Source organism: Pimephales promelas, chromosome 11, assembly GCF_988280905.1.
Source record: "Pimephales promelas chromosome 11, fPimPro1.hap1.1, whole genome shotgun sequence".
In the NCBI taxonomy this organism is placed as follows: Eukaryota; Metazoa; Chordata; class Actinopteri; order Cypriniformes; family Leuciscidae; genus Pimephales; species Pimephales promelas.
The window spans coordinates 32,369,696-32,391,004 of record NC_142779.1 but is presented as its reverse complement, the minus strand read 5'-3'; the positions used below and the strand labels follow the sequence as shown (position 1 = coordinate 32,391,004).

The 21,309-nt window shown below is 37.3% G+C and overlaps 1 protein-coding gene across 2 annotated transcripts in view; it reads right to left on the bottom strand.

Annotated features, from left to right (window-relative positions):
* The window catches only part of ppp2r5d (protein phosphatase 2, regulatory subunit B', delta), a 69,311-nt gene that overhangs the window by 9,281 nt on the left and 38,721 nt on the right, over positions 1-21,309 (bottom strand). Inside the window, exons 4-15 of one of the 2 annotated variants that reach the window (XM_089117298.1) lie at positions 20,452-20,651; positions 12,942-13,052; positions 7,850-7,942; positions 5,930-6,060; positions 5,683-5,742; positions 5,460-5,568; positions 3,412-3,465; positions 3,114-3,284; positions 2,586-2,713; positions 2,338-2,439; positions 2,147-2,206; positions 1,908-1,980 (exon numbers count right to left, since the gene is read on the bottom strand). In XM_089117298.1, the coding sequence (XP_088973424.1) occupies positions 1,908-1,980; positions 2,147-2,206; positions 2,338-2,439; positions 2,586-2,713; positions 3,114-3,284; positions 3,412-3,465; positions 5,460-5,568; positions 5,683-5,742; positions 5,930-6,060; positions 7,850-7,942; positions 12,942-13,052; positions 20,452-20,651 (1,292 nt within the window). The remainder of the gene's footprint in view (positions 1-1,907; positions 1,981-2,146; positions 2,207-2,337; positions 2,440-2,585; positions 2,714-3,113; positions 3,285-3,411; positions 3,466-5,459; positions 5,569-5,682; positions 5,743-5,929; positions 6,061-7,849; positions 7,943-12,941; positions 13,053-20,451; positions 20,652-21,309) is intronic. The other variant, XM_039690564.2, reaches the window with a different exon arrangement.

Sequence of the window (21,309 nt, the reverse complement as noted above, 5' to 3'; positions counted from 1 at the left end):
GCTGCTGACTGACTTGTTGCACGCCGGTCTGATGTTGTGGGGACATTTCCACGCCCCGAAACGTGACGCTGAATGAAACGAACTGTAATTGGTTGTTTGACATGTCGGTCAAACGGCCTTATGGGCGGGCCTTGGCCAAAGAAAGCTGCTATGAATTCCAGACCTTCAGCCGTCAGTCTGAAGGTCTGGCTACGCGAGACTACATAAACTCAGGCCTGTCAGGACTTCAAGGTCGAGTCCACAAGTTTCCATTACAAGAAAAGGGACGGTGCCCTATATCTTTCGTTCCTGGTGCGGTTTGAGCAGGTGAAGAGACGGGATTTCTCTTCCGCATCGGCTTCGGAAAACGCGGTCGTGTGTAGCGTTCACTTCAGATCAAATGATTATCATCCTGCCGATCAACATGAGATGCCGAAGCAAGAATATTGATCGTCGTATACTATACCAATGGCATCAAATAGTGTGATATATAGGTAACTTAGTCTTGTCATGCCCTAAATAGAGGCAACTTGTAATTGAAAAACAAAATCGGTTGATTAAATACTCAAATCTTTAATTTTCTGTTTATGTTATAACCCAGGTGAAAAATATGTATTAAAATTTTACCTGAGTGCTTTTAGTACAATAGAAATATACTCTAGTAAAGTTTTTAATCTACCCTAAACATACTAATGTCTGCTGGCCTGTTATAGGATCATAATAATCTGTACAGTATTGTGAGCACAGTGTATATCGTTAGCGAGCGTGTATATCTATAAGCGCGTCTCTCACCAGAAGACACCTGTCCTGTTCTCCACTGGTTCTCCTCACACCACAACTCAATTTTTCTCTGACTATTCTGTCTGACATTATCCTGGCCTGTCCCTGATCTCTTTAGCATAGCAGGCTCACAACTTTATGGCTTGATCAGTCATACGAGTATTTCCTCAGCGTCCGAAATGTCATTGGGATCCATTGTTTTCCTGTTGTGTAAATCGACCGCTCTCCCGCTCATTGCGTCACGCCCGCCACGCCCATTTTCAGACGCGGAAGTAAAAATTTCTCACAAAAACGACTCCAGAAGCTTCTGTAGCGTATTTATAAGTATATTTTAAAGAAAATCTAGTTCCTACATTGTTTTTCTATGCATTGACTCGTTGGGTCCTCTAACCTGCAATATGCCCTTTAAATTTTGCACATAAGTTAAATTAGCAACTTTGGATGGAAATATAGCTACTGACAGTTTGATTGTGTCCTATCTGACTGTCTCTGTGTACACTACTATTCAAACGTTTTGGGTCCGTATTTTCTCTTATGCTCACCAAGGCTGCATTATAGTTTGATCAAAAAAGCAGCATTAATAACTTATCTATTTAAAGTCAGCATGAAACGGAAGTTGAGATTTTTTCCCTTGTTGTGACGTATATCTGAGTGCAACGGCTTCTGAAATTAGAAAAAAAATGTAGGGCGGGGCTTGATTTCGTCCTTCGGGAATTGATTGGATCGTTGGTGGTTGGGCGTTGCAAACTAAATGGAGGCAGATTTGAATGCGATTCTCTGAGAGGCGGTGCACCGATAACCGCACCCTTTCGCCATTGCACATGACCGAAATAGAAAAGAGGTCATTTCTAGGGGGGAGGGAAGGGTAATGTATTTGATTAAAGATTATAAGGGTACATGAATTAAAAAAAAATAAAATAATAATAATGAAGTGCACAGACACATCATTTATAATAAACACTACAATATTACATATAAAAAGAAGATTAGTCTTATTTAATTTCATGCCGACTTTAAATATTTTTGTAAGGTATTCCTGTGTTGGCAAAGCTGAATTTTCAGCAGTCATTACTGAAGTCTTCAGTGTTACTTGAGAAGTCGTTATAAAAGTCTATTAAAAAAGTGTGTGTGCAGCGGAGGGTGTTTACCTGAGGGTTCTGTTTCGCTAGTTCTTCAATTTTATGCCACATTTCTTCCCGTTCCTTAAGTTTGTACTTCTCTCTAGGGAAGAACAGGAAAACAACAAAGAGTTAAGGATATGTCCGAGAAAATAACTCGTATGTATATGTGGATACATATGGTTGCCACAAGCTTAGCTCAAAACAACCAGCTTGCTTAGTAATTCTGCTTACAGTCACTGAGTCTCAAAATCTAGAGAACTGCCTACCTAGACATCATCTCTGGGCATGTTCGATGCCCAAAATGCTGTCTCTCTCTTTGTAGTTCACTATGATTTGAGACAGTAAATGACAACTGCTGACAAGACCTTCTCAAACAATGTGTGTCAGAACAAGCCTTTTACAATCTTTACACCTTTTTTTCGCCTCATATACTCTCTTTCTTGCCTCGTTCACTTACTTCTGCTTCTCAGCCTTGTACTGCTGAGTGCAGTCATCAAACAGCTTCTGGTTCATCTCCATAAAGAGCTTAAGAGCATTGTAGATAAGCCCGTGGATTGTCCTGCAGGAGAAAACACCGCATTATTACTTCACACATTTGAACAGAACGTTCTTTCCTTCAGGTGTTCATTCATAATAAGATAGACATGTCTTATTGGAAAAATCAGATTGTGTGACTGTACACAATCCGTGAAAGTGTGGCTGTACTTGTTCCAGTGGCTCTTGGAGTTCTTGTAGAGAGCGGGAAACATGATGGGGAGGATCTTAGCAGCATTGTCGCTGATCAGGCTCATGATGTACTCATTGTTCCAGTAATACAATGCTCTTTCAGCAACCTGGAACACACATGACATTACACATCAATGACCATCACACACAAACATGCTACAAAACTCCACATGCATATGCTAGTTTTTTTTTATTTTTTTTATAGGATTGCATATCGTCACTGTTGGGTGGAAACCTTGTATCTCCAAAAACGCTACTTTTTAAGAACTGCAAAAAAAACAAATTTTTTTCAATAATTAAACAACGCGTTGTTAAAGTTGATATTTGTCTTTGATATTTGTAAATACTTGCAAAACCCACAGACAGACGTAAAGGGTTACCAATAGCAAATAAAAAGAGAGATGAAATAAGGAGATACAAGGTTTCCGCCTGACATCGACAATATGTAAAATATTGTGTAAATGATGCCCAAAGTTCAGTGATAGAACAAGATCAGTGCTTTCATACCTGGAAGTGTGGACTTGATACACACTTGGCCAGCTGTCTAAACAGAGGCTCCATGACTTTAACAAACTCTGAGGGCTCAATGACATCCAGGATTTCCTCCAGTTCATTCAGAAACATCACCTCCTTGGGACTGTGTGTCTTAGGCCAGAACTTCAGCAGGCCCATAATCACCTGATGCCGAAGAGGAGAGAGTCATCTTTGCACCAGTTAAGTTCAAGATTACCATGAATAAAGAATTTATACAGAAAAATACTTAAGTGACAGAAAACGGTGCAGTTGCCAATGCTGTAAATCTTACAGGTTCAGTGAGGCTGCTGTCCTTTTCCAAAAACTGCACCACACAGTAGGCCAGCTGAAAGCACAGAAAATTAATTTCCCCCCAAAAAAGAACACAATAGGATGACTAACATTGAGCTATGCTAACTAATACACAGTGCAAAACACTATAAACCCTTATACTTATAAACTATGGATACAGTGAGCATCCTCATGGTGTAGAACTAAACCAACCGCCCTTAGTTGCTGTAAAGCTTTCCTAGTTGCCCTTGGTCTAATGTCAAACATGAAGAGAAAAGATTGAACTGAACGCATTACCTCAAAATGTTAAATGACATCTGAAATAACCATTAGCTGCCAAAAAGGTCTCCAATATGCTGTAAAGTTACAGCGCTCAAGTTGACCTTAAAAATACAGCAGCTTAATTTTTTTGGTTCAGAATTTTTTTCAAATGCAAGCAAATAAATTTTATTTTTAAATATCATTTCTTTATTTTTAAATCTTGCACGCAAGAGTGCCGTTCAGCCTCGGGTAACCAGAGTCTTGCATTCAGTCCCATGGGTTTGCATATTTTTCTCCCTCCCCAATAGAAGCTTAAAATGATACGACGTGGACTGATAAAAACAGCGAAACATTCAAGTGTTTTACAAAATGATTAACGCCAGTCAGCCAATCACATTTTAGGACTTGAACTAACGGTGGTTAATGCAATTATTAAAAGTTGAGTAGAGATGCACCGATTACAATTTTCTAGGCCAATTCCGATTTTCATTGAGTTTGACCAGCCGATAACGATTTTAGCCGATTCCGATTTTATTTTTCTAACCACTTTTCAATAACACAAATATATATATATATATATATATATATAAAGAGTTATATATATATTAGGGCTGTGCAAAAGTTAATTGCGATTAATCGCATCCAAAATAAAAGTCTGTGTTTACATAATATACTTGCGTGTGCTGTATATAATTATTTTGTATATATAAATACCTATGCATGCATGTATATATTTAAGAATTATTTGCGCTTAAATTCTGTATATATTTATAAATACATAATCTATATTATATAAATATAAATATTTTATATATGAATAACACATTTTCTTAAATATATACATGCATGTGTGTGTATTTATATATACAAAATAATTATATACAGCACACACAAAAATATTATGTAAACAGTCTATTATTTTGGATGCGATTAATCGCAATTAATTTTTGCACAGCCCTAATATATATATGAAGAGTTCAGATGCAAAAGCCTCTAAGTGCCATTTGAAATTTTCTTCTAGAATGATCATTTTTATCAAGCTTGTTTATTTAAGTTCAGTGATTTCACTTAAATGGCAATGAAGATTACCTATTAATTGTTATTTAAGTGAAATTACTGAACTTAAATATACAAGTTTGACAAAAATCATCATTAAAGAAGAAAATTTCAAATGGCATTTAGAGGCTTTTGCATCTGAACTCTTCATATATATATATATATATATATATATATAAAAACACCATATACTTTTACTCAAACTCAATAATAAAAACGGGTTTAAATGGGTACATTTTCTTTTCCTAATCCAGTTCTTGTTAAAACATATGACATGTAAAGTCTGTGCATTTTGGGCACTTTTAAATCCCTTTTTTTGTTTGTTTTTCATCAAAAGTGTGCTTTCACTTTAATTTTCCTGCTCGACACTCACGCGCTGCTCCAGCTCCTGGTGTGAATGGAGTCATTGATTAACATGCAAGCCGAAAAAAATAAGCGCCACTCACGCTTGCGGTGTAAAAAAGGGGTGAAATGGCCGTAATTCGAGGGGTTTCCAACATGTGCGTTCTGTGTGCATGTGCGACGTTAATCATGCGGCGCCCGAGTGCATTTGACCGGTATAAAATCGGCATATGTCAGACTGGCCGGTCAATCGGTGCATCTCTAGTTTTGAGAATACTGTAAATATTACAGTAGAATTTTTTCATACAATCACTTTAGTGAAAGCAATCCTTTCAACATAAAAGTCATCAACAAAACAAACATTTTCAGAAGAGTCTTCCTTAAGCGTACCTGTGGGTGATAGACGCTGAGAGACTTGACTTTGTGTAAAGGCAGAAGCACTCTGATGAGGAACATTTTGTGCTCCTCTTTCAGCGGCAGGGCAAAGCCATTAATTATGCTGTGGGAAGAACATGAGATTGGTCATGTGACGGACAGGTTCTTTCAGTCCGGCAAAGAGAGAAAGATCTCCCTTCGGATTTGTCATGGCAACACTGATAATGGTCACACTCACCTTCCTAAGATTTCTAAGAGCTCTGCAATCCCATTGTGATGCTCCGTCTCGTATATAAACCTACAGTGCGAGATCAAGGACATCGACTCAATGGATGAACTTCCCCTTTTCTCACAAACGCCAAGCTTGGCTCATTCAAAGACAGACTTGCATCTAAGAGCTCACAGTTTCTCCATCTACTCTTACAAAAGTTTATGAATGAGAACATTTTGATAGCTGAAAGAGTCATATGCAAAGGACAGCTTGCCTGTAGAATATATTGTTGATCTGCCGACGGACGTAGGCTCTCAGCCCCAGGAACTTTCCATAGATCCTGTGCAGGATGGTTTTTAGGAAGTCCCGCTCTCTGGGGTCTTCACTGTCAAAAAGCTCCAGAAGCTGAAAAGAAATAAGGTGAACTAAATCCATTAGCTCAATCATTAGTTGGGTTCTGAGACCCAATCCGAGCAACTACGTTTACATGCATCCAAATACATCCGTTTATTAATCAGACTGATAGCTCAAACCTGTAAACAGACACTTGTAAACAAACTGTTAGTGTAGACCTTATATAACCTGATCAAAAGGGGAAAAAATAAAGCATGTAAAAGCATGAGACAAAATATTAGGTAAATATATGCTAAAAAAGCTCTTGTGATAAATCTCAGTTTTCATTTTAGATACGTCATCATCAATCCACGAGGCAGTTCCAGTGACATTACCAGTGGCTTTCTCATGTTATGAATTTGGTGGCGGCGCTGAAGTTTTGTTCAGAATAAATGTAATGCACATGTAAACGAATTGGACTGCAGTGTTTAGGGTTCATTTAAATAATAAAATTCAGATTCTGAAACAGATTGGACTTATTTGGAAAAAAATAGTGTATGTAATGAAAAGTGGATCAGCTTGCTTTGTTCAAATGTTTTTTTTTTATTGAAAACAATATTAGCATCTACTGTAGTGTTCATTTTCACACTAACATTCTCACTTGGAGCAAATAATCTCTCACACAATGTAACGCTGTCCATCAATAAAAGGGTTAGAGAAATACTGACGAGGTCCTGATATTGACGAGGGGGCGGAGAATTCGCATCAGCTGTGTGTGTGTGTGCTTGGCCCTCATCAAGCGGTATTTCAGACTGGATGTGCTGCGATGATAATAGCTCAGTTCACAACGACAAAACACACAGATCACTTTGGTCTTGTCAATGGGATCATTTGGCAACTTTTTTAAAAATAAACTTTCCATTCAGAATCTTATTGGCATCCATTTCGGCGTCTCGCGCTCGTCATCCACTCAAAACGTAGCGTAAAAACCCGCTATTTGGCCTGCTCGCAAGCCTAAACAAGTGTATGCGGCGTGCCATGTTGTTTTGTTTCCGGTCTAGCAAGATCCTCTTGCGCTTTGGTCGACGAAGCAACAAAATGTCCTCACGTGGCACAAGCCATTGAAATGAATGGGTTTCATAGCGCAGCGCCGCGTCCTGTTGCAAAAGTATGTGAAAAAAACTGCAAAGTTTGCTAGACCAAAAAGACCATTAATCGCACGATAAAAAATTGATGCCATTAAAATGGGTTTGTGTTAACGCCGTTAATAATGCTTTTAACTGACAGCCCTAATAATAATAATAAAAAATCTGTCCACCAAAGTGCACAAAGTAGGGACGTCCCGAGCTGATCTCAAGGATTGGTATCGGACTGATTACGATTTTTTTTTTTAACTGATCTGAATTTTCTATCCTAAGCCTGATCCTGTATTTACCATCAACTCGCATGGAAGAACCAAGCTTCTGTTAAGCATATTTGATGTGCACTTTTTAAACAAATCCCTCAAAGTCCACTTTTATCTGGCATAAGACTATATGAGAAATTTTTGCCATTACACATGATCTTTGTTCTGCAGTTTTCATTTGTGCTATTTCTTATAGTTTCATCATCTGTTCTTATTTTTTACAGATCGTTTACTTATATTAATAATTTACAATTATATAATGCTTCAATAGAATTTATTCATTGTTTTGTTCTTGCATTCTATGTAAAGACTAGTGAGTAAAAAAGAAAATTTACTACCCAATGGGGACTCAAGCTTCATAGATACATAGATATATAGAGTGTTTATATTCCTCTGATTGTGTGCTGATGAGGACAAACCATGATGCAGATATAGATCAGAAGAAAGGACACTCACCGACATTACAAACTTTTGGTCGATGTATTTTTTGGCAACATTGGGCTGGAAGTCAGGTGACTCAAGGAATCTCAAGAAGAATTCATAAACCAGCTGAAGAAGAGAGAAAGAAGGGAGAGAATAAGAGATATAATGAAGATTACAGTATATGATGAATGCATCGGTCAGGTTCTCTTTGCCACCAAAACAATAAATGCTGTCAGTTCTTGCTAAAAATGATTTTTTCATCATTTGAGACAGACACCAAAACCCAATGAGCAATCCAGCCGTCAGGGAACGACAGAAGTGACTGGAATGTAGTGCATTGCATAAGCAGCAACTCTACGACCCACACAAATAGTGCTCTGCACTTGAGTTTGACTTTAGCATAGTGATAAACCTAACAACTTCATAATTCAACACAAATACAAAGTCAATTTTAATTTGACTAAACTATTTTTTAGGGCTGTGAAACAATTAATCGCATCCAAAATAAAAGTTTGTGTTTACATAATAGATGTGTGTGTAGTGTCCATGTATATGGACACATATGCATGTATATATGTAAGAAAAATGTGTTATTAATATATCAAATATTTATATTTATGTATAGTAATAATTTTGTATAAATATATATATATATCAAGTATATACAATGCAAATATTTCTTAAATATTATACATGCATGTGTGTGTATTTATATATACAAAATAATTATACACACTACACACACCACAAACTTTTATTTTGGATGCGATTAATCGTTTCACATCCCTACTATTTTTATCCACACTATTTTGTCCTGAATGATATTTTTATATTCCACATCCTCTTGCTTCATCTATCTTGGATATGCATTGCACTGCTATGAATCTCATATTTTTCCGAGCTCAAAGGACACATGTGATGCTCTCTTTGAATTTACATAACAATGTAAAAAATGCACATGAAAGGCCAACCACCAAGAACCACCACCAAACTCTAACATACACTATAGGGCTGCACGATTAAAGGAGTAGTTCACTTTTGAAAAAACTTTTGCTGATAATTTACTCACCCCCATGTAGGGCTGCAACTAACGATTATTTTGATAATCGATTAATCGGACGATTATTTTTTCGATTAATCGGATAAAAAATTATATATTCCATTTTTTTTGTTTATTATAACAAAATAAAACCCTAAAAACCACACTCTTTTGTGTGTTAAACAATCTACTTAATACAGACATCTTCATTATAAAGAAAAACAACAAATACAAAGATATATATGACCATAACCTATGACAAAAATGCTATTGTAAACTAGATTAGTGGATAACTCAGCAAAACTTAGCCTAGAAATATCACAAGTGCACAATAATTTTATAAAATCTGAACATTTAGTGAAAAAAACATTCCTTAGTGGGGAACAAATAAGAGACAATAAGTGTAGCACTAACTCTGGTAAAACGTACACATTGCTCTTTGTATTGTTGTTATACATTCATGAAAAATATCGTAAAAATCAGATGCACAACTGTTTTAAATGTAAAGCACAGCTGTTTAGTGAGGACGCAAAATATAATAGATAGGACAGAATAAGAAAGGCTATTAATAAGCTTTCATTGCGCAAAAGTATTATGACATGATCATGAAAGAGCTGCACAAAGTGCTTATGCTCATCGCAAGCGCTGAATGATGCGCTTGAAGCAACACGGAGTCACAGGGCGGCGCGCAGCTCTTCAGTGTCCGCCGCGCAGCTCTTCAGTGTCCGCCGCATTCAAGTTAAAAGTACCAAAGAAAGAGAAAGACATATTGACTGTGTATTATTCAGGATCTATGCAATAGTTTATTAAGACTTTTCTTTTAACAGTTTTAAATTTCAGTTAGGCTACTGTGCACGTGAAGAACAATTATACTGCGCCGACTCTACTATAGTGTTGTGATCTAACAGACACTCAGTAGAAAGTGATTAAGTTACAGCAATAAAAGTCTAGCAAGATAGAAAAACCATCATAGACCTTTATCTACGGATCAATTATAATAATAACATTGAATCATCTTGGAAAGAGATCATCATGTGTTAACTGTTGTAACGCGACGCGCTGTTTGAACACCGAATAGAGAATGACTGACAGCCGCAGTGGAGGGAAAAGCTTAGGTTAACTTGAATTTAATGACTTAAATATACATTTCTATCTCACATTATACTATAGTATGGCTTCATAAAGTATACACGATTAACGTAGGTCACTTATTTTGGTTTCAAAACGGCGAATTTACCGAAAGGTGAATGATTTTCGTGTATGCTGCATATTGATAGCGGTTTCCTGATGCCCGCAAATTAGTTCAAACTCACGGAATCAAAAGTGCGCATGCGAGACAGAAGATAATGTGCTCCAAACCGTCCGTGTTGCGCGCGCGAGACAGGGTAGAGCGGCGAGGGAGAGAGACTGCATGTGCGCCTCATGAAGCGCATGTAAGAAGCGCATGTTCCATGTAAACAATCCCCGTGACGTAATCAGACCAACTAATCGATAATGACATTCGTTGACAACGATTTTCAAAATCGATTATAATCGATTTTATCGATTAGTTGTTGCAGCCCTACCCCCATGTCATCCAAGATGTCCATGTCTTTCTTTCTTCAGTCGAAAAGAAATTAAGGTTTTTGATGAAAACACTCCAGGATTTTTCTCCATATAATGGACTTCAATGGGAACCAGACGGTACAAGGTCCAAAACACAGTTAATAACAGTTTCAGATGCAGCTTCAAATGTCTTTAAACGACACCAGACGATGAATAAGGGTCTTATCATGCGAAACGATCGGTTATTTCAAAACTTATTCCAAAAATGTAACTTTTCTAAGGACAAATGCCAGCCATGCTCCATTCTGTGAGGCGCGTTTGTAACGTCACGTAATACGTAATTACGTTCAAAAGGTCACGGGCGACGTAGCCGTAAGTACAGAGTCAGTGTTTACAAGTTGAACGCATAGGTTGAACGTGCAAACTAACTCAAACGCCGTTTACAAAAAAAGGAATTAAAAGGTAAAACAACGATGTCGGACGATTTTGATTCTGTACTTCCGGCTACGTCGCCCGTGACCTTTTGAACGTAATTACGTATTACGTGACATTGCAAACGCGCCTCACAGAATAGAGCAAGGCTAGCATTTGTCCTTAGAAAAGTTACATTTTTGGAATAAGTTTTGAAATAAGCGATCGTTTCGCATGATAAGACCCTTATTCATCGTCTGGTGTCGTTTAAAGACATTTGAAGCTGCATCTGAAACTGTTATTAACTGTGTTTTGGACATTGGACTGTCTGGTTCCCATTGAAGTCCATTATATGGAGAAAAATCCTGGAATGTTTTCATTAAAAACCTTAATTTCTTTTCGACTGATGAAAGAAAGACATGGACATCTTGGATGACATGGGGGTGAGTAAATTATCAGCAGAAGTTTTTCAAAAGTGAACTACTCCTTTAAACGTGCTTTAATCGTGATGATGATATGTGCTTCTCTCGATATCTTGCATTGGTAAGGAGCCTCCACTATCTTTCCTGCTTCAGGTTGCCAGATGTCAAGAGCATAAATCACCCAAACTGAGCTTTTATCTTAAAAGGACATGGTTTCTGTCCAATGTTCCACTTAATCTTCTCTTCCTGGCAACCATGCGCACACGCTTTCTCTGGGCTGCAAAAGAGCGCTGATGCTCTGACAACACCGACAAACATAAACGTGTAAGTTTAGCGATGTCCATTGTGAAATTCTGCTAGAGTGAAAGTGTCATACAGCCAATCTGTGTTCACGAGGCCGGGTGTGTGATTTACAGCTACTAAATCTGCGAGTGAACTGTAATGAATCTCAACCATATAGTTTGCGATCATGTTTGATAAATAAATGCATTAATGCAATCTAAGTGGAAAGTAAAAGTGTAACATTTGTAATTATTGGACTTAAGGGTAACACTTTACTTGAAGGGGTTGCTTAAGACTGACATGACATATGTTATGAATATGAAGGAAGTTTTATGCATGTTTGTGACAACTGTCATTAAGTGTGATTCGCTCAATAATGACATTTTTAATGCAAATATGACATTGTTTGAGATGTCTTTGTTATGACACCTTGATATTACTAAGACAACACAACCTGTCATAAACATGACATAGCAGATTAATGATCAAACTTAAGAAACCACCTAGCTTTATTGGTTAATATTACATTAAACTGTCAGGTGGTTGATTTTGACATTGGCTGTCATGAAGCCATTATAACATTTTATTGACAAATTCAATTAGTACCGCTGTAGTTGAGGTCACGAAAAATATTCATGACACAGTAAATTATAATGCATCAAGACAGCCAATGTCAAAGCCAACCACATGACAGTTTAACTTCATTTTATGTCAAGTTGTCATGACAAAGACACTGACAGGTTATGATGTATTGGTTTATGTCAAGGTGTCATAACAAAGACATCTTAAACAATGTCATATTTGCATTCAAAATGTCATAACTGAGCGAAAGACACTTAATGACAGTTGTCACAAACATGCATAAACCCTATTTCATATTCAAGACATATGTCATGTCATGGTTATGAAGGTGTCATGCCAGTCTTATGCACATGCTTTCAAGTAAAGTGTTACTGGCCTGGATTACTTTACACCATTTGATAATATACTCATCTTCCTCTTTCTCTGGAATATCTGGATATTAATCATGATTACAGTTTTTGAGCAAAATAATAGTCGGTTAACCATTATCGTGCACCACTAATACATTTACATTTACTCATTTAGCTGACGCTTTTATTCAAAGCGACTTACACTTGCTATATATGTCAGAGGTCGCACGCCTCTGGAGCAACTAGGGGTTAAGTGTCTTGCTCAGGGACACATTGGTGTCTCACAGTGGATTCGAACCCGGGTCTCTCACACCAAAGGCATGTGTCTTATCCACTGTCCCATCACCACCCCACACTTAAGATTTTTATAAATATGACAGGGCTTTTAGAGCGGCATTAAGAACGCTGATATTGCAAACTTAATGACATAAGGTACTTGTGGGGTCTACTGGGTAGACAACTGGTGTTATGATAATATGAAGGTCCACACACACCTGCAGGTGGGGCCAAGCGGCCTCCAGAGTGGGCTCATCCTCTTCAGGGTCAAACTCTGCTCCCGTAGGATTGGAAGAGGGCGGAAGAGTCCTGAACAAGTTTACAGAAAACTGAAAAAAAGAAACACATTATCTGTCATTACATGAACAGAGAAACTGTCCCTTCTAAGAATATAGTAAAAGTATTATAATAAACCACAATACTTTTTGACACAATACTTAGTTTGTGAAAGTATCACAGCACCAATTATTATTATTGTGTGGACTCGTCGTTATTGCAGAGGTTTTTTCAGTTTTATTACTTATTTACAGGTTGCAAAATATAATTATTATTATTGCTGCACTGGAAGTTTGTTATACAAATTATATTTCTGAATTGGTTTTAAATTTCTTTACACAGAAAACTGACTTGGAAAGCCAAAACTTGCATTCTGAAGTTTATTATTATTTATAATTGTGGTATTACAAATGTCCACCAAACGCATCATGGCACTCGAACTGTCGCTCTAACTTTCCACATGCGCCATTATTAATTGTTGGCTTATTATATGCAGAGATGTGTCAGATGGATGTTTTTGGCCATAAAATGTCAGTTTTCGCTTGATAGGACACTGTTAACTGAAAAGTTCTCCTTTGAATTCCTGTTGCGTTTCATTTTAATGAGTTCTGTCTTGCATTCTGTGTGATCGTCACCAAAAATAAAAAAAACATGCCAATGCTGAATCTGAGCCACAAGCTCAAAATAATAATAAAAAAAATATACACAAGTATATTACATTTACTTATGCTAATTAATAATCAGAATAATACATTCTTTCAGGAAGTAATATAAAGTTTGTAAAACTTTAGTCAAACAATTGGAAAGCAATTTGAAGCATTAATATAGAATATATGGTGACAAGTGTGTACTGGCATTTTACAGTAGCTTTGAACATTACCTGTCCAATCAGAGCTTAGAGTCAGAAGAGTCAGAGCTATACATTTAATAAGAATGCATTTGGTATTTTTTTAATATAACCCTCTTAAAACCATCTCTAAAGTTCACCATTATGTCTGCATTAAAAATTCAGCTCTAAAAACCTAAAAAAAAAACTACACAAAAAATTAAATGTCATCCTTCTTTAGCTCCTCTAATTATGAATCAAAGATATTAATTATGCATGACCTCAATTACCAACTCACTCTGAAGTGACAAGTGGTAAAGATGCAGTTTATCACTTGTGTCCCTAAAAATAGCTGAGAGGAAGGACAGGAGTGTTGCTACTGCAGAGGGGTGGCACGGCTTTCTCTGTCAAGATGACGCAATGTTTCGACCACAGCCTCAAACTAGAGTCGACTCAGACCACCAGACAGGAGAGGGAGGGCGAGACACTCATTGACACATCGAGCTGAGACGGGAGAGCGGGACATGAGAGTCTAATGAGTAGAAGAGAGGATGAGGGACGTGAGAGGACAATGTGCATTTGAGAGCTAAGAGTTTTTTAGTGGTTGCGGTTGTCTTACAATAGAGCCACAAGATTTATGATTGGAAATGGGACTTGCTGATATACATTTTCACATTGTATTTTTTTTACGTCACAATGACTTTAATGCACTTTTATTTGGCATTTGTCTATCATTAATATGTGAAGAGTTCAGATGCAAAAGCCTCTAAGTGCCATTTGAAATTTTCTTCTAGAATGATCATTTTTATCAAGCTTGTATATTTAAGATCAGTGATTTCCCTTAAATGGCAATGATAATTACCTATTAATTGTTATTTAAGTGAAATTACTGACCTTAAATATAAAAGTTTGATAAAAATCATCATTAAAGAAGAAAATTTCATCTTTGCATTTCAATCTTTGCATTCTTGCATTTAGTTAAAACTGTGGTTTCAGACTCAGAGCAAATACACGAATATTTGTATATTAAATTGAAAAACATAGTCTTGTATTGCAGAGCCTTATTTAGGACACAGCAGATCTCTTTTCCGAATTATGAATGGCTGAAAGGAAACGCAGGTGTCTGGGCCTTGATTTATGACGGGTAATTACCCACAATTCCCTAGTGTACATTTAAACTCGAGCAGATTTTATCCTTGGCCTGGCTGGTAATCACCCTTGTACTGGTCAGGCAAAAGCCATTTCTGTTGATTGGTCACATGATAGGCAGAGGTGTGCACTTTCAACATGTTTTGTCCTATTATCTTCTCTCCCGATGAGAATCAGCTCATAAACATATGCGAATCAGAAGTAGAGCCCGACCGATATGGATTTTGGGAGCTGATGCCGATATCAGGGAGTAAAAAAAAATCCCTGCCGATATTATTTATGTGTATTTTATAATACAGTAGCAATAATATTTATGTGTATATTATAGTACAGAACCAGTCAAAAGTTTGGACGCACTTTCCCATTCGTGTGTACAACCTTTTGACTGGTACTGTATATAGAATACAGTATACACAAACAGAATAACATTTATAAACATTTTTTGCAACGATCACTCAAATGTGGTGATCAAACACTTGTGTGACAAAGATGTGTAATGGAGGCAGGGTGAATGACACATCTGATCTGTACCAAACTAGTTCGCATTGCATGTTCTACTCAATATTATATTATAAATACTGTAATCTTCACTAATGACTTTGTCCTTTTATTTAGTCACGTTATATAAAAAATAACTTGTATCAATCAATTTATAAAAAGTGTCACTGGCAAAACCTTGTTATCTTCTATTATTAGTCTTAATTCCTCTAGTCTCTACCAGTGGAGGAAGAACTCCGATAACTGTCCTCGTTTTTTACTCTCACAACGAGCTAATCATACTCGTTTACTACATTAGCTAGCTAGCCATGTTTCCCCATGTCAGTGGAGTGGAAGCTAATGTGTGCGCATCTTACACTGTGTCTGAAGAGCGGGTCGACAATCGCAAACAATGGAGCGCATTCTGCTGGACAAACTCATACATCATTTACAAGCATAATTTTATCCGCATTATATGTTCTGTAAAAAAAAATAAAAAAGTTTGGTGATATAAGTGCGACAGGCTCATATCATACCGTTAAAACCGGCAGACTGATAAATTGGTCGGGGTCTAGTAAGAAGGAAAGAAAAGTAGTGGAAGCTAATGTTTAACATGCATGTGTGTATGAAGAGTTCAGATGCAAAAGCCTCTAAATGCCATTTGAAATTTTCTTTATCAAGCCTGCATATTTAAGTTCAGTGATTTCACTTAAATGGCAATGATAATTACCTATTAATTGTTATTTAAGTGAAATTACTGAACTTAAATATACAAGTTTGATAAAAATCTTCATTAAAGAAGAACATTTCAAATGGCATTTAGAGGCTTTTGCATCTGAACTCTTCGTATATAGACCAACAACTTTACAAAATAAATGTGTATGGGGTACAAGAACAAAAGTTCAAGCAATTGGTGTGGCAAAATGACTTGACACATTTATGATACTGTATGTTTTTTTAGATTATAGGTTTAATACACAATATCTCTAAATCCTCCATGCCTTTTGTCACTGAAGGGTGAGTCACCGATACAGTGCCGCTGAGGCATCACCTTAGTGTGTTTCCAACTCCGAGGGATCTCAGATAGGATTAATGTTGCCATGGAAACTGAATTAGAGGGGCAATTTTCCATAAAAAAAAAATGACTAGATTTGACTTTTGAAATGCAGTACTTTATTTAGCTTCAGTTTTGACCATTCAAGAGAGGTAGGGTGGTGTGACCTCAGCCACACATGACTTATATGCACAGAGACCATGTATAAAAGGTAATGGGGATATAGCTGTGTGACATGCTTGATATTAAAGCCAAGTTCACACTACAGGATTTTAAGCCCAATTTATGCCCGATTTGCAAATCGTTGAGCTCGCCGACAGGTCAGGGTGTTATCGCGTGCAAATCGCGGGGGATTAGCGGACGATGAACGCTTGCCAATCTGTTAGTATGAAAGAGCCAACAACGCAGCGAAAACGCTCGCAGGCGCCTCGCAGACGCGTCGCCGAGCCCAGAAAAATATCTAGCCTGCTGCAGTAGATATTAGGGCTCCACGATTCTTGCTAAAATGTGAATCACGATTTTTCTCCATGGGAATTGAGATCTCGATTCTCTTACACGATTCTCTTTTTTTTTCCCATCCAAAATGTATTGCACTCAAGTAAAAAAACAAACAAAAAAAAAAAAAAAAAAAAAAACACAAGACAGTCTAATAAAGTGCAGTAACAAAAAAAATCTAAATTGTTTAAGCTGGTTCTTTGGGGCTAGCCTATGTAGCTGTCTGTGTATTACTGTCATGAACTAAAAGTAAGTGTAGGCTATATTTAATATTTTCTGGCTAGTTTACTATAGCTTTTTTAGAATCAGACATCACACTTTCACCCAAACTGAATAATAACAAACAAGTTTAAATGGGTAGCCTAAATCTTCTATAAATATTTGAGTCTTCATATCTAAAACTCTCCAAAATGCTCTATGTGAAACTGCGGTCTTCCAAACTTTCATGTTGTTTGAAGACCACTCTCTCTCTCTCTCTCTCTCTCTCTCTCTGCCCTTTCTAGCGCAGCAGTTTCTATTCTACATCATCACTCGCCGATCAAACTAGGCTTTGGCGGGACTAATATGTGCTAAAGGGGCCTCCAAAAAGCAGGTGATCTGACGGTTTTAGAAGATTAACAAACCGAAATTAAAAAACAGACCCGCCCTATTTGAGACAAGCTTTTATTTACCCAAACCTGCAGCCACACAGGCGTGTAAAAGATACAGGCGTCTATGGGACTCGGCTATTATTTTTATATAAGTTTTAAGGTACTTCAGTTCTTGTTAAAACTTACTAGACATTGTGTGAAACTACTTTGTGAGTGAAATCATATTCATTTTGTCCCTCAAAAGTGTGCTTTCACTTTAATTGAGCGCGCGTTTCACTGCTGCTCACGCGCTGCCCCTGCTCCCGGTGAATACTTTGATTAACATGCAAGCCCCCAAAAAATATGCGCTGCTCACGTGCAACAACTTTAATTTAGACATTCCCTGATGAAACGTCCGCATGATTGATTTGTCAATTATTGTTTTGTTTTTGTGCGAGTGTGACCGATATAACGCGTGAATGCAGCATGATCTGAATGCAGGGAAATACACGGAAGTGAATCGCCATCATTAAGAAATGAGATCGCATTTATGTTTGAATCGAGATCGTGATTTTTTTTCGATTAATCGTGCAGCCCTAGTAGATATCCAGAGCTGTTGCGCTACTCAAACTCAAAGTGATGTCATGAGTACAGCCAATCAACGCATGGGTTGAGGACACCAGGTAAATCTTAGTTTTTCTTTTCTTTTTTGCATTTTTTTTTTCTCAGAGCAGATCGTCGAGCAAACAGTGTGCAGCACCAGTTTCTGACGTCCATATTCGCGTGTTGTGTTCTTCTCTGCAGTTTCACGTCATTTGTGGTTCATTTATTGCGTGGTTTTTCATGACAAAACATGGTTTCTAGACCAGATAGAATCATTGGGTGACAGAGTTGTTGTCAAATCGTTATTAATTTGATTATTTTCATGATTTAGACCATAACAAAGTACTGAAACAGCTCTCATTGAGTCACAAATGATTTGCTCTTATCATCCGATCGTGGTTGTATCTCTATGTAGTGCGTTGTCAACTCGTGTAGTGAGTTACCTCCTGTTGTGGATCAATCACGTTGTGTTGTGTGGTGTGAACGGCTAAACAACTTGAATGCTCCTGATTTCACTGAGAGCAAGTCATGTAGTGTGACCCGCACAGTTCAGCCCGACGTTTTAAAATCATGTAGTGTGAACAAGGCTTAAAAGGCCCCTATGTATTTAACAATTTGATCCCTTAAAACTCAACTTTGATCACTACAATGACATTTATAAATTAAAGCTGCAAGCAGCATTTATCGGTGTTCAAGCAGTTCAGATCTTTAAGGCATTTAAGCACGAAAGCATCAAAAGACATTAAGTTGTATGTAGCAAGCATGATTTATCATGATATACTACATTTCAGTGTGATATTACATAATTAACCATAATCCAATATGATTTAATTTTGCCACAGACCACTTTCTAAACGACCCTGTTACAGCCAACCAAATGCAAAATTTCACCTTTTTTCGATACTTATTGATCTAGAGAGTCCAGAGAATAGGCCTAGACTGGTTTGGTCCCGATTGGGCAAAAAACCAGGGACTAGTTCGCAAAAGTGGGTTTTGGACAAAAACCGAAATAACAATTTTTTTTTGCTCCAAATGGAAATCCGAGATATACATCTTGTCCGTCTTGAGCCAGGCATTACAGTGGTGTAAAAACATTGAAGCTAAGTCAAACGGTCTACATTTATAAATAACTCTACGAGTCATTGAGTCTAAAAAAAAGTCAACAAACTAAAAAAAAAAAAAGTTTTTTTTTTAGGTAATATGTAATGTAATCGTAATAAAATACATAAAAATATGTCATTGGTAAACAAGTATCGTATTGAAATTTTTTAACGATGCCCAGCCCTAAAAGACAGTTTTATGTAATAGTGGCCCACAGCTGCTCAGCATATGCATTTCAGTAAGACAGTAATAACGCGAGTTAGCTGGAGGCCTACACAATAAAAAACACGAAACTACGTATTTGAAAACCAGGTAAAAAATATATACATCAATTCATGCTTACAGGTTGTGATTCCGAGGAGCAAGCTGGTCCAAATAAACTGGGTACTGGCCTATCTTTCAAGAGCAAGCGTTTTGCGAATCCCGCGTTGAACTCAGAGATTTGTGACGTGTAAAATGACGTGTTTGAGGGCTGGCCAAGTTGTTCAAGGGTGGACAGTGTACAAGGTGGGCATTATACAAATGTTTACGAAATTTCGTGACGTAGAACCGTTACGCAGTGGGATTTGACACACAGGCGGTTCAGAGTCAATTCTTTCTTTTGGGAGACAATAGCTTTATTTCTCGTGCACTTTCGACCCTACAACTTTGCAGAGCATTTATATTCACAAACAGCTATAATACACACTGCATGAGGGAATATTCGAAAACAATAAATGAGGCACTTTAATCAAACAACAAAAGACAAAGAGCTTTAATAAGAATCTAAGAAAAAAAACCCAACTCATTAGACTTTGGTAATAACAACAGTTGAGGTTTACCGTTTTCAAATCCATTCAGCCGATTTTCTGATATTTAGAAGAATATCAGTAACCAGACAGTTTCTATAGTCAATGAGACCAGAAACTGTCTGGTTACTGATATTCTTCTAAATATCAGAAAATCGTCTGAATGGATTTGAAATGGTAAAACTTAACTGTTTAACTCTGAGGGAGTTGTAAAATGAGCCTATTTCCAAAAAAAGTGGAGTATCCCTTTAATTTCTCATGATTATAATACTGACCAAAGTAACGCTGATAGAATTGATTATATGAATTATTTATTTTTTTGGCATAATCGCAGCCCCTAAATGGGATTCATTGATGTATGTCTGCATAGGGATATTTGTGCCCTCTCACCATGATGACAGCTTCGGGGTAGATGGACTCTGTGACCACCTCACGGTTGTGTGTGATGTACTCCACCATTTCATTAAGGCCGGCTCTCTTCACCTCCTTGTACTTGAGATCACTTAGTGGATCAGTCACAAAGTCAAAAAGCACACAGCACTGCCGCAGTTTCTGGACAAACAGTTCTTCTCGATCCAAGGGCGGGGCATCTGGAATAGAAGACACAATAAACAAAACAGGCTGAGTGACACCTGTCCGGCACAACTGTCAATCAAACCAACCTGCAAACCTCGCAGGGAAGATTTCTAATACCTCTTACTGTGCTGTTTCACACCAACACACCATTTAAGCAGAGGCTCTCTGGTCCAGCAGAGTCTCATTTACACCCTCCTCTCACCTTGCCCATGAACCTCGTGTCTGTCCAAGTGCTGTGAACTGTGTGTCCTTGCATGAGCTTATAGAAAGTAACACTGTTCTGCCAAGGCATTACACTGCTGCAATTATAAGACCATAATGGCTTAACTGGAATCAGATGACCAAGTACTAGGAATGGGTAATATAATATATGATAATATATTTTAAAATGTAATTTATTCCTGTGATCATTACTCCAGTCTTCAGTGTCGCATGATCCTTCAGAAATTCTGATGTGCTGATATGGTTCATTAAGAAACATTTCTTATTACTATTGTTGAAAACTATTGTGCAGCTTAATATTATTGTAGATTTTTCTGGATTTCTTGATGAACGGAAAGTTCATTAATAGAATAATTCTAAAGGACAGCATTTATTTGAAACAGAACTTTGTAACAATGGAAAAACTTTTGATAAATATCTGTTCTTGACTTGCATATAAAACTTTGATTC